General features: G+C 39.5%; 1 protein-coding gene across 1 annotated transcript in view; it reads left to right on the top strand.

Annotated features, from left to right (window-relative positions):
- LOC103376826 (uncharacterized) overlaps positions 1–14,007 on the top strand; it is a 38,662-nt gene that overhangs the window by 12,595 nt on the left and 12,060 nt on the right. The window contains exons 8-11 of the mRNA XM_025054217.1: positions 94–217; positions 4,436–4,535; positions 4,906–4,964; positions 7,207–7,271. Of these exons, the coding sequence (XP_024909985.1) occupies positions 94–217; positions 4,436–4,535; positions 4,906–4,964; positions 7,207–7,271 (348 nt within the window). The remainder of the gene's footprint in view (positions 1–93; positions 218–4,435; positions 4,536–4,905; positions 4,965–7,206; positions 7,272–14,007) is intronic.

Genomic DNA, 14,007 nt, shown 5'->3' with positions numbered 1-14,007 from the left:
TTTTGTTGTCAACAAAGTTACAGTAAAGGACATTGAATTCAACTAATACTTTGAACATCTTTTTTTTTTGTTTTGTGTTGTTTTGTTTTTCAGACACATCTACATAATCCCCGCCTTCACCTGGATTCTAACCCTGGCAATCCTGCTGGGCCATAAATTCATTCAGCCTGTTACTTCCTTGCTCACTCTACTGAAGGGAATCCTGCTCATTGTCACGGTAAACGAAACCTTATTTTAGTTGCACGCACGCCCGCCACGCGGTGGAACAGTGGTTATTGCTGTCACCGATTCTCATTTAGAGTCAGTAGGGTTTGCTGGTTGTTCATTGTCCGCTCCAATTTTGATCTGACAAAAAAATGATGACGATGATGCGAACAAACTCAAAAGAAAAAGAAAGTAGGAGACAGATTAATAATACATCAGAATCTATATGTTACTTACGTACGATAACGCAGCGGTAACGTCAAAGGGGAGGGGGACGGGCTTACGTAAGTCTAATGGGATGAGAAGGATGGAGAGTCACACCAGCAACATAACGTTGACCGGGTAGCACAACATGGTAATTGAACAATAATTCTGTGTGGTCTAAAAATGGTTTCTTTTCCTTTTTTGACATATAAAAACATGTGATTCGTGTGTATTTTCATGTCCAATATGATACTGCAACTTAGAGAATGTGTCAACACTGATATCAACCTTCTAAGGTATTGGATCAGACAGGGTGTAGTTCTCCTGAAATTTTGACCAATATGGGACAGTACCCTTCCTGAGTTGAGTATCGGATCTAGCAATCCATTGTTTGTGTTATGTTCACTGTGTTTTGCTGTCACCAGTTACTGAAGACTCTGGTAGAGTTGATTTTCTTCTATGAGAAGAAACATTCGAGCTGTCATGAAATTTAAAGAATTTAGAAAGAAGCAACTGAAACTTTTTTTTTACTCAGTGAGTTTAATTGTTGTGATTCCTTGAGGTTAATTTAACATTTTTCCAGCTAATTGTTCACTTTTGCCTAGCTTCGGCATTGACCTGATTCTGTCTGGTCATTTTTAAACAGTAGCAACAACATTTAATCAATATTTTAAATTTTTCGTAAATCTGTGAAGTCAAGGAATCCCATTTGGTGTAATGTTGTTTTTTTTTTAAATTAAGCTTCACCTTAATCCATTAGCGGTATAATCACTTAATGGTTAATGTAACGCAAAACGAAAGTAGATTAAATAAGCAGCTGCTTTCCAAAAGGTTCAGACACAGGTGAATTACATCAGGGTCCATTCCATTTTTTTATATAGTTTTTAATTATTTGGCAACTAAGGATATTATTATTGAAAGGTGAATTAGTGATTAAAATAGTAAAAATGTTGAATACAGATTTTTTCATACCTGTTTAATACAACAGGCAGGGTTAAAACAAGCCATTTTGGATTGATCATAATAATCCTGCCCCTCAAACTTTGTGGCTCAACCCATACTACCCTTCTTCCCACAGGACCGTTATCATGTACAACCCAAAGGTTAGCACCATCGGTGTGGAATCCAGAGTTCTGCTTATTGAAAACTATAATTCTAAGAACATATCCGACAAGCTTTTTTTTTTTTTAGCTAGCAAGGTTGCGCAGTTTGTAATAGCTGGGAAATAAACAGTTCTATTTAAGGTGCGTCACTTTCAGGAAACCTCAGAATGACCTTCATTTTATTACTTGACACCAAACGTTTTTATTAATGTCCAACATTTATCGTTGGAAGTCAATAACCAGTTTATGTCCTTAAGTGCCACCTTGGCATTGAATGAACAGATGTCAGGTCTTGGGGGAGTCTGCTTGCCGACATCAGATCAATGCCTCTATCCTTGCACAGCTCAAGCTGGAGAGCGAAACCTTTGTGATCTCCAGAAAGATTTTCTGTCCTTGGCGAACCACAGAGAAATTGGACAATTTATTATAGATTTTATATTTATAGCGCAAACAATATCACAACACTCAAACTCAAACCTAAATCCTGCTGCGCAGAAGTATGTTTATTAGTATTCTTTTTTTGTTTTGTTTTGTTTTATCGCCGCAAAAGCAGCCAAAGAGAAAGTAATCTTTTTGCCTCCGAACAGTACAGTTTTATTATTTGCAGGATCCTCTGTCATTCATGCACATACACAAACGCATTCAAGCTTAAGTTATTGGTTCTAGAGTTAGGTCCCAACAGGGGTAAAGTGGGAAGATTTAAAGCCTTATCTGTGAAGAAGAAGTCACCGAGAGTCATCTTAACTACAGTATACTTCTCTGCATCAAAATGAGCAAGAGAGATAGAGACAGGGTGAGAGAGAGAGAGAGGGAACTGTGGTCGAGCAAGTCTTACTGCACCAAAATAGAACTCAAGCAACAGTCGTCTATCGCCCAGCTAATGTATTTTTTCTCTTTGTGGCTGAAATACCAATGTTTCTATCTCTTTACCAACATCTGGTATTGAAACTATCTATCTTTTCATTTACTAAGGTTTTTTTTAATTAATTAGCAACCAATAGTTAATTATTTTAGATATGCTCATTTAGCTACAAAAAGTATCCCGCAATAATTTATCTGAGTTTCTACTCACTTTCTCAGAGTTCTTCTCTCCAGGAACACTTCACTAAGTGGTTCCTAACCTTTTAGGTTTTAGCTTCTTTTTTTTTTTTTTTTTTTTTTTTTTTTTAGAATTTGTTTTTGATTGTTCGTTATACCCTTCCTTGACCCGCAACCTTAACGTGGTGGAGGGGTTCGAGTATCCGAAAGAACTTAGGAGCTATGTACAGGTCGTAGGCGACGGACAGATGGCGGTTCAAACCCCCCCCCCCCCGATGAAGAAAACAATAAAATCAAAGAGATTCACGTCGCCTGGATTGACGTCACCGGGACCCCGCCCTGGAGCGAGGCCCAGGGTTGGGGCTCGCAGGCGAGCGCCTGGTGGCTGGGTATTTTACGGTATTTTTTTTTTTTTAAATTTTCAATATTTTGATTATGTGATTTCGTGATAATGACATTTGTTGTTGTTGACTTTGTTTTTATTTTAAATCTGGAAATTTGTATAAATGAAACGAAAATGGGAAAAAATATGGTGAGACATGACAGGGTTTGAGTCGTACTAGTTCTGTGGCTTAGAAAAAACAACCCTGAATAAGGAATAACCTTGAGCTGCATCCCATTAAGATTTTTTTTTGTCACTGAAAAACATGACAATATTTTAACATCTGCCCTTACTGTTGACCTCAGTGGAGCAGAGTGGGTGTTTAATTCAGAAGTGTAAAAGCATTAAATGGATACCCCTGTATTTCACACAATATTCCACAATATATTTAAGCATTTCGAATGCCTTCAGTTGCAATTTTCAAGGTTTCCTTCCTCAATGTTTTGTTCAATTTAAATCATTTCTGTAGACTTTTGTCCTCCTTTCACAGCAGTTGAAGCTCATTAATGACGCTTTTCAGGAAGTGTTGATAGTTAAAGCTTTTCCATTGTGTAGCCTCAAAGGAACTTGGCGCCCCCAAGGTCCAGACTTTTGTAGTAGATTCACTATGAACACAACAACTTTCCCAGTGGGGGGGTCAATATTTTCTACAACTGCATATCTATAGGTATTTTTTCTACAGTTATGTTGCATTTTATAAAATCTTTAACACAGATCAGTGGAAAATATTGATGTTTATTCATGTGCATCACTGGTATGTGCGAGGAAATTGCGTCTCTAAACTAAAATGACATATGTTTCTCCTACTGGGTTTCTCTTCCGTTTGTGACAAGAAGGGTTGAAACTTAGAGCAGGTTAGAAGCTCATATAGATTAATACTTAACACTCACACACACCAAACATGGAACTGAACTTTTAAATGTACTTCATGCACCGGGCTGTGGAATTGTATGGTGGATTATTCACACCTATTCAGCCTCAATTTCACAGCTTTGTGGAAATAATTGGCGTGACATTTATTCAGGGTTTATAATTGGTGAAGTCTCCTGGCCTTTACCTCTAATGAAGTTGTCATTGAACCTGTTTCGTTGTGGGCTAATACGATATTTGGGGAATGACAGCGTTGCATGGGGACAGAGCAGCCAAGTGTGTGTTCGTCAATATGTGTGTGCATTAAATAAAACAGACATTTTCTCTCCTTATTTAGAACCCGGCTGCTAATGGCACAAACTCTTACTTTAGCGTCCCCGTCTGGATGATGGTGTAACGCTCAAAGCGATGGTTAACACTGTAAAATTCCAAGCACCTTGATTACATTTAAACACACTGTAAGAGCTACGAAAAGCAACGATATTAATATCTCATATTGTTATTTTGTTATTTTGAAAATGTGTTATTTTACCAGTATCCCTCCCAGGATCTTCGGTTACTTTCATCCCGCGCTTGACCTTGACTGAGTGAATGTCATTCCACCCGTCACAGTCCTAGTCCTTGTGTGTCTCAGGTGGCTGTGACATTAGCGGTGGGATCAGAGGTTGGACTTGAGAGCAGTAGTGACTTCCGTCATATTGGGAAACCTTTCCTAATGGGCACAGTTGCACTGGGTAAGAATCCATCCATCATGTTTTTTTCTATTTGACATCTTCTTTGATTGTCTTTTTTTTTAGTTTGATAATATGAAGGGTTTATTACAAATAATATGGCCGGGTGGTTTATATGTTCCAACTGTAATGTTACCCACTATTCTGAAATTTAGAAAAAGCTAAGCACAAATATTGAAATGACATTTGTTGTTGTTGACGTTGTTTTTATTTGAAATCTGGAAATTTCTATTCATGAAAAGAAAATTGCAAAAACACTCATTGTATCATGGAAACAGAAAACATTTAGTCTCCTTCAGGCAGATGGAATGAAGTCATGTCTCTTTTGTCAAACCTGTCATGTTAACCCGGAGTTCTGCTCATCTCTCAACAGGAGGGATTGTGAACGTGATGCCTTTGTTATTCTCACAGATTGAACACAACAGAACGCAGGTAAATCTTTTTCAGCACATCCACACAGGGTGTTACACTTCACTAGGATTTGAACCTCGAGAGACTCCGATTACTTTTTTACCGTTTATCTGGCTAGCATGGCTAGTTGTCCACAAATAGAGCTTGGATGGATGAAAAGTATAGCAAGTTGTCTGAAGTTATATAGTCTTGACGTAGTGTTGGTGAAAAAAAAAAAATCCAAGTGCTTCAGACCACAGGTTTTGACCTCTACCTACTGCCAGCTGAGAAAGGTGTACGTTAATTAACCCTCTGGTTGTACGACAACTGTACGACCTACTGATCCACAGCAACAAGCTGAATAGACTGAAGCACCGAAGTGGCACTGAGCACCTCGGTGCTATTAGTTGTTCCAAATTCTCCGTCAAAGCTTAGAAATGACACTTAAATTGATTAAGTTTGAGTTATTATCTTTTGTGGGAAAACATCAATATCTCGTCTCGAGTTCTACTTAGCGTAGCCGCAGCTGAACAGCCGGTTCCTGGCCCTGTGTGCATTTTAATTTTACTACTGAGAAATGGTGCTAGTGAAGTGGAAATGGAATTGAAAACACATGTTCTAGAATATTTTTGACTGATTAATTCACCAGTAATTCTTTAATTCATGGACTTACTACCTTTTTTGTTGTTATCAGATTATCTTTAGGACCATATTTTACATATGCCATTGTCACCAATGCTGGAAAACACTTCCTTTAATGGAACGTGTATTTGTCTAATAACACAACCACAAACCATTATTGTTGTCTAATAATACAAATACTAAGTATTAAATATTTGAATGCTGTTTTGCTAAAAGGTTTTATGAAGTAATCCACATAAGACCCCAGTTTTAATATTTAATACACTAAGTAATAAATAAACACAGTTCGAGCGTGGTGCTACGCTCGTCGGGCAGCAGAAGCACACTGATGTCCCTGTCGTGTGATTGGGAGCTGAGTGATGTGTAAGTCACTGTTATTCATGAGGCTGTTTGCACTTTGTTATTTTCACAGAAATGTGTACGGAGGCCGATGTGTTGTGATAAAGTCAGTCCCTTCAAGATAAATAATCACCTGTGTGTGTGTGTATATATGCTGCTCACACACTGTGGGCTGTCTGCAGGCCTGTGTTTGCGCTGCTGCAATTCCTCAGTGTCACCGTCAGAACACGCCACATTCTGCTTCAAACAAACAACCACCTACCTGCACCACGCTCCTGATAATGCGGCAAAAAAATCCTTCAAATTCATCGTCACCCTGAAGCGAATCATATTTTGGACGATCGTTGTCTCCGTAGTGTCTCCGCAGAAATTATTTGGTTTATCACAGACGGATAAACGTGCGGCAGGCTTACGTCCCACCAACATCAACCATGGGTCTGTGTCCGAACGCTGTGCATAAAAAGACTTGATAAATCACTGTGCCGTATCTCATTGAAATGAAGCCACACTTTTTATGAGCTGCACCTTAAAATATTAGTTTTAAAATCCAAGCTTTTATCAGTCCACAACAGGGGTGGGCAAACTTGCGGGTCACAGTGGGTCGTAAAATTGGACGGGGGGGGTCGGGTCAGGAGCAAATCAATGGAGCATTCATATGAATAAGTAGCATGTAAAAGACATTAAGGCTAAAATGCTAAAAATGCTTTAAGCTGTTCATACGCCATCTATTGGAGAAATACAGGGAAAAGACAGAAGTATAATGATAATAGAAATTAATAACATAATTTGGACCGGTTTGGCGGACCGGAGTAAAAAGCCAAACAGACCACATCTGGCCCCCGGGCCGTAGTTTGCCCATATCCAGTAAAGCACTGCTGTATTTGTGCTATAAAGGGCAGTGGTAGCTAAGGAGACAGGCTTGTGTCTGGATAGTTGCAGGTTCAAATCCACTAGTAACCAGGTGCAGTGAACAGAGCACTGTGTCCGGCAAGTGGTAGCTAAGGAGGCAGGCTTGTGTCTGGATAGTTGCAGGTTCAAATCCACTAGTAACCAGGTGCAGTGAACAGAGCACTGTGTCCGGCACTTTGCTCCCGAGGCGCTCAGGTGTAGCTGTCCTCTGATCACTATGAGAATGGGTCAAAAGCAGAGGACATACTTTGCTGTGTGCTGTGCATTAATGTCAATAAATCAACTTTAACTTTTAGCTCACGAAGGAAATGTGATTTTATCAGATTTGGAAGCATCTTATGTTTATGAATGAAACCCTTATCAGTCTTTCTGATGTTCTTTTTTATTTGTACAGATCATATGGTTTCGGAGAGCAATTCTATGTGGTTTGATGACCTGTACGGTACTTAACATTCTCTGGTAAGTTTTTTTTTGTTCCCTTTGATATCTTTTGTTGTACTTATTGGGTCCTACCAATTATTTAACATTGCTTCATATATAGAATTTATAGAATATGGCACGCTGGACATTAGTGTACCACTGCTGTCATGCTTGAATGATAACAAGCCTCCAGTCACTAGGTGGCAGCAAACTCGTGCAGTGCAGATAAAAATATACATGTTATCAGGTTCTCAATAGTATTTCAATTTGCGGGGGTGTGAAAACATTTGTGTCCCCAATGGGGGGGGCATGACAGAAAATAATTGAGAACCAGTGGTCTATAGTGACTTCTGCTGAGAGTCCCTGGGCCAAACTAGAACATCGAGTCTCGTCTTTTGTGTGCAGCTTTGTGCTATTTTATCAAACCCTGGGAGAGAACCTCAAACTCCAGAGCCAAAAAATAACACATTTATCTTTACCAATGGATATATTAATAAATCAACGAGTACTGTCTGCGATATACACCAGATTTTCTACATACATTTATGGGGAGTGAAATTTATTGTGTATTGCAAAGATAATTTACAGTCTGGGAAACTCATGCCTTCTGAGCTTGTTTTTTTTTTTTTTAATTGAACCCGAAACTGAATTCTCAAGTATTTTCACATTTCCAAAAGTCAAGAGAGTTAAGGCATATCTTGACATTTGGGACACAAGGCAAGTGTATTACATACATAGCAAGGAGCAGCTGCAGGAGAGAACACACACCACCCATATTCTCCTGCCTGAATCTAAAAAAATATATATATATTACTGCCCACCGTATTTTTACACTCCTCTCTTTGTTGTTGCTTTTAGTGATGCGGGTGGAAACAGTGACGCATTTGTATGGATTTGTCTGTGCACGGTCTTTGTTTACATCAGGTACCTCAGTGGTATCTTTTATATCAGAAAACAGGAAACTGATCACCCACTTTCACTTGGAATTGTATCAAGCAACAACCTACACACCAGAACACAAAAAAACTTGGTTGTGTTTTCGCGAGCGTCTGTGAGTTCCACAACAGAGATAGCAAGGTTTATTGAGCGCCTCACTGATCTCGCACGTGTGAGTCACTTTATTAGAGGTGGAATGGGCTTAGCCATGAAAGCAGATATGTAAACTACATTTTATGGTCTTTTGCAGATGCGTTGCCAAGACGAAGAGATTCGGAGATTTGCATAAGCAATATCAGCTTTGTGTTTCACTTTAGGCCTGGACGCAGTTGAAGTTCATCAGAGGGAATAGAACATATAACAGAAAGTCTGGCTTTCATTCTGTAAATTGCGATGGTGTTAAAGGTTAGCCCGATCCTGCTGTGAGCACTCAGTGCTGTATTTAGTATAGACTGAAGATTTTGTGTGCGTGTGAGATACAAGAGCAGTCACCTGCATATTGACACGTAAGATTCCTTATACTGTGAATCTTGCTAGTTGCTTGGAACCTTCTGATGTCAGAAAGGATACCGTCTAAACCCAGGGGTGTCAAACTCATTTTCAACGGGGGCCACATGACCAATACAGTTCCCCTTGAAGGGCCGGTTGTAAATGTAAAATTGTATAGATCAGGGGTCCGTGGACCAGTACCAGTCGACGTTATTTGGTGAAATCTACTTTAAAAGTACTTTTTAATGATTTGATCGATTATAAAAACGTTTAATTTCTTAGGTGTAAATGGCTTGGCGAGCCGCATTTGGCCCCCGGGCCTTGAGTTTGACATACGATCTAAGCTATCCTGATGGAAGAAGTTAAACAGCACTGTTGTTACAATAGTGTTTACACAAGGAAGAAGGCAAACTCTTCTCCTCCAATCAAAACCCTCATCAGTGGTATCCAAAATAGAGAATGATTTTTTTGCTTTGTGCAAAGGTAACATTTTTCTGGGAGTACACAGTTGGCGTAACCTCCAGGTAAAATTGAGTCTTAGCTTAGGCTGTCATTTAATGGGGATTCAGTTTCTGAGTGTTGCACTCTTCAAGAAAGACTGTGGCTCTAAGCATCTGTTCAGTGTTATATGAATGGTACAGTGCCTCACTCTCTCCTACTACTTAAGCCTGCTTTATTGTGCGCCGACAACCCATTGCTTTTCTGTTGAGCCTGCATCCTTAGCCTCACCTCAAAGAGACTATTAGAGTGTTACTATTTGCCCACAGCTGAGCCCAGTGGTTGATGTGCACAAAGACCCTGCCCTGTGTATGTTGTGCTGACATAACAAATCTCCAGGGCTTCTGAGATTCCTTGCAGTTTAGCCTGGGACCACGAGGTACTCAGATATGGTGTGGTCAAGAGAGGACACTGCAGATGTCTTGGTGGTGGAGAGTAGTAATGTTTATTATGAGGAAGGCTAGCCAACTGCTGTAGGTTAAAAGCAAAAAGAGTTAAATGCGGCATCAATCGCTGGCATTGGTCAGTTGGAGTATAGTTCGTATTTTGTTATTTGTTGATTGTAAGCATTGGATTGTCTGGCCTATACTGTTAATCACCAACAAACACAGTCAAATATTGTTGTTGTTATTGTAAATTAGTGAAGGAATAGAAACCCTGGGTCAGATGAAAACGTTCTTTTATTTATTGTGTTGTTGCATAATCTCTTTGTTTACTGCACCGAGCTCATCTCATTAGATGGGTATGAACGGCATCAACACGCATTTCATAAGTCAAATTAAAAAAGCAAGGTGTTCTTACAGGACCCATAATGAGGGGTTATTTATTTTTCTTAAATTGTTTTTTTGCAGTTTTTTTTTTTTTTTTGAAAGATAAACCAACAGAACATTTTTTTGTTGCTATACGACGTTATTCTCCATCAATCCCGAACAGTGACATTACACCAAGTTTTTCAACAATCTCTTAAGTGCCCTTTCCCCAAGTACCACCACTCCTCACGGCTGAGTCCTGAGTCCTCTACTGATGACCCTCAAGTGCTGTCCAAAACAACTAGATCCACTGCAAACCAAGTCTGCAGTTGAATACAACACTATATATATATATGACCTACGTCTACTCTACAGAGAGGAGGTGGCCGTGACTGTCAACAAAAGCGAGAGATAATCAATTATCAATAATAATAATTGAAAGCAGCTTCTCCCCCACAAGCCATAAGATTGTTCAAGTCAAAATGAACGCAAAGCCACCTTATTTTGTGCGTGCTGTGTTGCACCGCAGTACGGGCTGCAGCTGCATGACAAATTTCGTCGAGCTGTACTCAATTGGTTGTACGTGACCTTTGGTGTACTTTACTGATCCGCTCCTGGCAAAACAACTTAAGCAGCTCCACACTACAAGTCTCCCTCCTATGGGATTATTCTGTAAGATTTATGAGCTTGGGGCTGCAATATTTTGTTTTGTGTCAAACCTACTCACCAGATTCTGAGGGGGGAAAAAATAAGTGCTAAAATATGAAATGGTATTTGTTTTTGTTTTTTTAAATGTAAGAGCTCCATTTATTGAGTCTTGATAACGTTTTTGTTACGTGCCATCATGGCAGGACCCAAATGCAGTACCGGAGAGACTGCATGACTTAAAAAATCAAAAACGCAGTGGGTCGCAGGAAGACAAAACATAGACATCACAGGGGCACGGACACAGAACTCCCAGAATGCACAGAGAACAAACTGACCAGTAGACACACATAGACAATCGGAAACAATGATTAAATGGTTAAAGCTGAGTACAGTTTGCACAATACACAAATGCCCTAGAGATCTATATTTCTATAAAGTAGTCACAATTTTACAAAGCACTACATTTACAGAAACACAGCATTATAAGTGATACACCTGATAACAAATCATACAGTATAGAACCAAAGTGAAAGTTACTGTTTATGTAAAACAATTGATACCAAAAGTGTTTTGTATAGTTTTAATAACATAAAATTTTAATCAAAAGTAGAAGAAACTACTATTTTTAAAACAAAAACACCATGTTTGGTGAATTTGGAACAACAACAGTTTTAGTACAGTGTGAAGACTTAAGGCTGAATCATTTATACCTAATATAAAGACCCTTTGCCTTTGGTGATAATCTGCAAAACTTCCAACTAATAGCAGTCAAAGACGAACCACGTAGACGTTTAAAGACCATCTTTAAATGTTATTTTCTGGGGGATTTCTTCAATATCGTGGTGGTTTATGCAGCTGTGAGCACCACTTTCTTAAAACATCTTTCTCAACGCCGACTGACCCAGAAATCCGAGCAACGTTGACTCACCGGAGCTGATGAAGGGAGCAACCCAGTTGCATATATTTGTATGTTAAATAAGGCAACTTCCTCTTTGATTTATAATGTGAGATGTTAAAGAGTTCTGGTCGAACGAGCACTGGTGCGATCAGCAGCCGCTGCCCGTTAATACCGACCTACCTGTGTGTTGAATTCTGTAGTTCTGAGACTGGCTGAGTGCAATCTGTTCTGTGAGGTTATTTATTTCTCTCATTTTCTGATGTGTGTGTGGGGAGGGGCAGGGGGGAAAAGGGGGTGAACCATCCTTGTGCCAACATTGTGCTCTCACCTTCACCTGAGCTGCTGACCGGTGCGTTAGCCAGTTTAGCAAGGTCAGCTAACAGAGCGGCCAAATACAGTAAGACGCCGCCTCCTAACTGCAGTCTGTTCAACACTTACTCATGAACAGGGGGGGTCTCTTATCTAGGATGTTACCGTTGACCACATTTGGTGCCTCTCTGAAATCTATAACAACCCCATGTAATTTCACAGCTTTAATACTTTCAAGCCAAAACCACGTGACTGTGGCTGCAGAGGTTTTGCAGTGACGTTCCTGTTGTAATTATCCGTGAGTTTCCTCGACCTATCAAACGTCATAATTGCTGCTGTTTATCCTCCAGCCCCAGGCTAATCCTGACTTCACAGATAACTTTGCTGCTTTTCTCACTAACTGTGGGAGATTTTAATATTTACATGGCTAATATTACCCACTCTCAAGCAACATTATTTTGGACTTGGTTTGCCACTGAAGACATCTCTCCTGACAAACTGCCAAAATCCGATCATTAGCTGTGGAGTTCACTCTGTCTGGAACCGAGCATTCATTAAAAATTACATTTGCCAATATTACAAATGTTAACCCCAACTCTGTGGCCTCCTGCATAAACATCGTAATGTAAACAAAAGTATGGTTTCACATTACAAGAGTGGTGTCAAGTAGTAATTTATGTATTTGTTCGATATGATTCTGATTATTGTTCGGCAACTTTTAGCGATACCTTAAGCAATACATTGCGTGACTTTTGTTTTTTTCAATTTAAGAACTTTATTATGTATGTTTCATAACATTTTAGCCATAACAAATGACATTACTTGAATTTACAAGTAATGTTTATTTGCTACCATTAAGTCAGGTAAAAGTCAATTTTATTTTCAATTTAAAAAAAAAAAAAGATTGAAATTAAACTGGAAACGTCCTAACCCTCCTAGATGTCGTATCATATCCTGCTATGTCTAAAGAGGAAATTGGGTTATTGTCGATATGTATGCATTTCTTAGAAGACTGCGAAAGAGAAAGGGCTCAGTGCACCACTGTGAGTTCCTCCAGCGGTCTAGGCCCGTAGCAGCATAACTGAAGCATAACACAGTTTTACCAGAGCAAGCCTTGTGAAAAGGATATTTCAAAAAGGAAGGTTTTAAGTTTAACTTTAAATATACTCATGGTGTCGGCCTCCCGAACGTAGACTGGCAAACGGCTAGCGGAATGCCCTGCCTTCCATTCTACTCTTATATATTTTGGGTATAGGAAGTAGGACTGGGTCTTTTCAGAACTACAATATATGATGCTGCCTGGTCAATATGTGCTTTATATGTGAGGTGGGGGATTTTAAAGTCTATCCTAGGTTTTACTGGAAGCCAATGTTGAGACCAGGAATTGAGGGATATGGTCTGTCTTTCTGGTTTCTAAGGGTCAGGGACATACAGTCAACTTGATCACATGGAGGCTTTGCTCTCTTCTGGTCAGTGGACAAAGGGTTTAGAGATTTCTTATTGACTCGGGCAGATATTTTTAACGTGCACAATCTGCACTCTGCTTTGCAAATACCAAAATGTAGTATGGATATAGTATTGTGAAATGAAATATCACGATATTTCAGCGTATTGATATGTTCTTACATCTCTAGTAAATAGTGGCATTTTGGTCCAGAGGCAATGTCTCTGTCTTTGGTGTGGAACCCCAGGGTTCACCTCCTGGGCAAGATCGAATACCGGTTAGGGCGGTTGGTACCTTCCAGTGGACTCACTACCTGCTGGAAGGTTAAGGGGGTTTGGTAGGAAGCAGGTCAAAAGTTCAGAAATATGTAATAATTGTATGCATTTAATTTAAAGTGTTCAATAGTAAAACTAATAGGACATATGAAAATCAAAGCAAAAATTATAGAAATAGTTTTATAACATCATCAAAATGTTTGAATCCTTGTTTACTGTTATCATGGGCAGATAATGGACACTCAGCTGCCGTTTAAAATGGCTGATTACACTTATAAGCTTTCAATGAACGTAGTATATGTTTCTCCGTGTTTCTTAGCATGAGACCAAATTCTGTTTAGTAATTCAGATTCTGACAGTGAGCCTTGGAGGAACTGTTTTGTATACCAGCTGTTCATTGTGTGTTCGATGCTTCTGGGAGCCCCTCTTCCATTGGGAATAACCAGGTTCTGTGTCACATTAAAATTGCTGCCTGTTTCCTTGAGCTACCACAAAACGTCACCGTGTGTGTGTGAAGGTGACCTATATT

Source organism: Cynoglossus semilaevis, chromosome 2, assembly GCF_000523025.1.
Source record: "Cynoglossus semilaevis isolate Cse_v1.0 chromosome 2, Cse_v1.0, whole genome shotgun sequence".
NCBI lineage: Eukaryota > Metazoa > Chordata > Actinopteri > Pleuronectiformes > Cynoglossidae > Cynoglossus > Cynoglossus semilaevis.
Note: the sequence above shows the minus strand (reverse complement) of the source record. Positions and strands in the feature narration are given on the sequence as shown.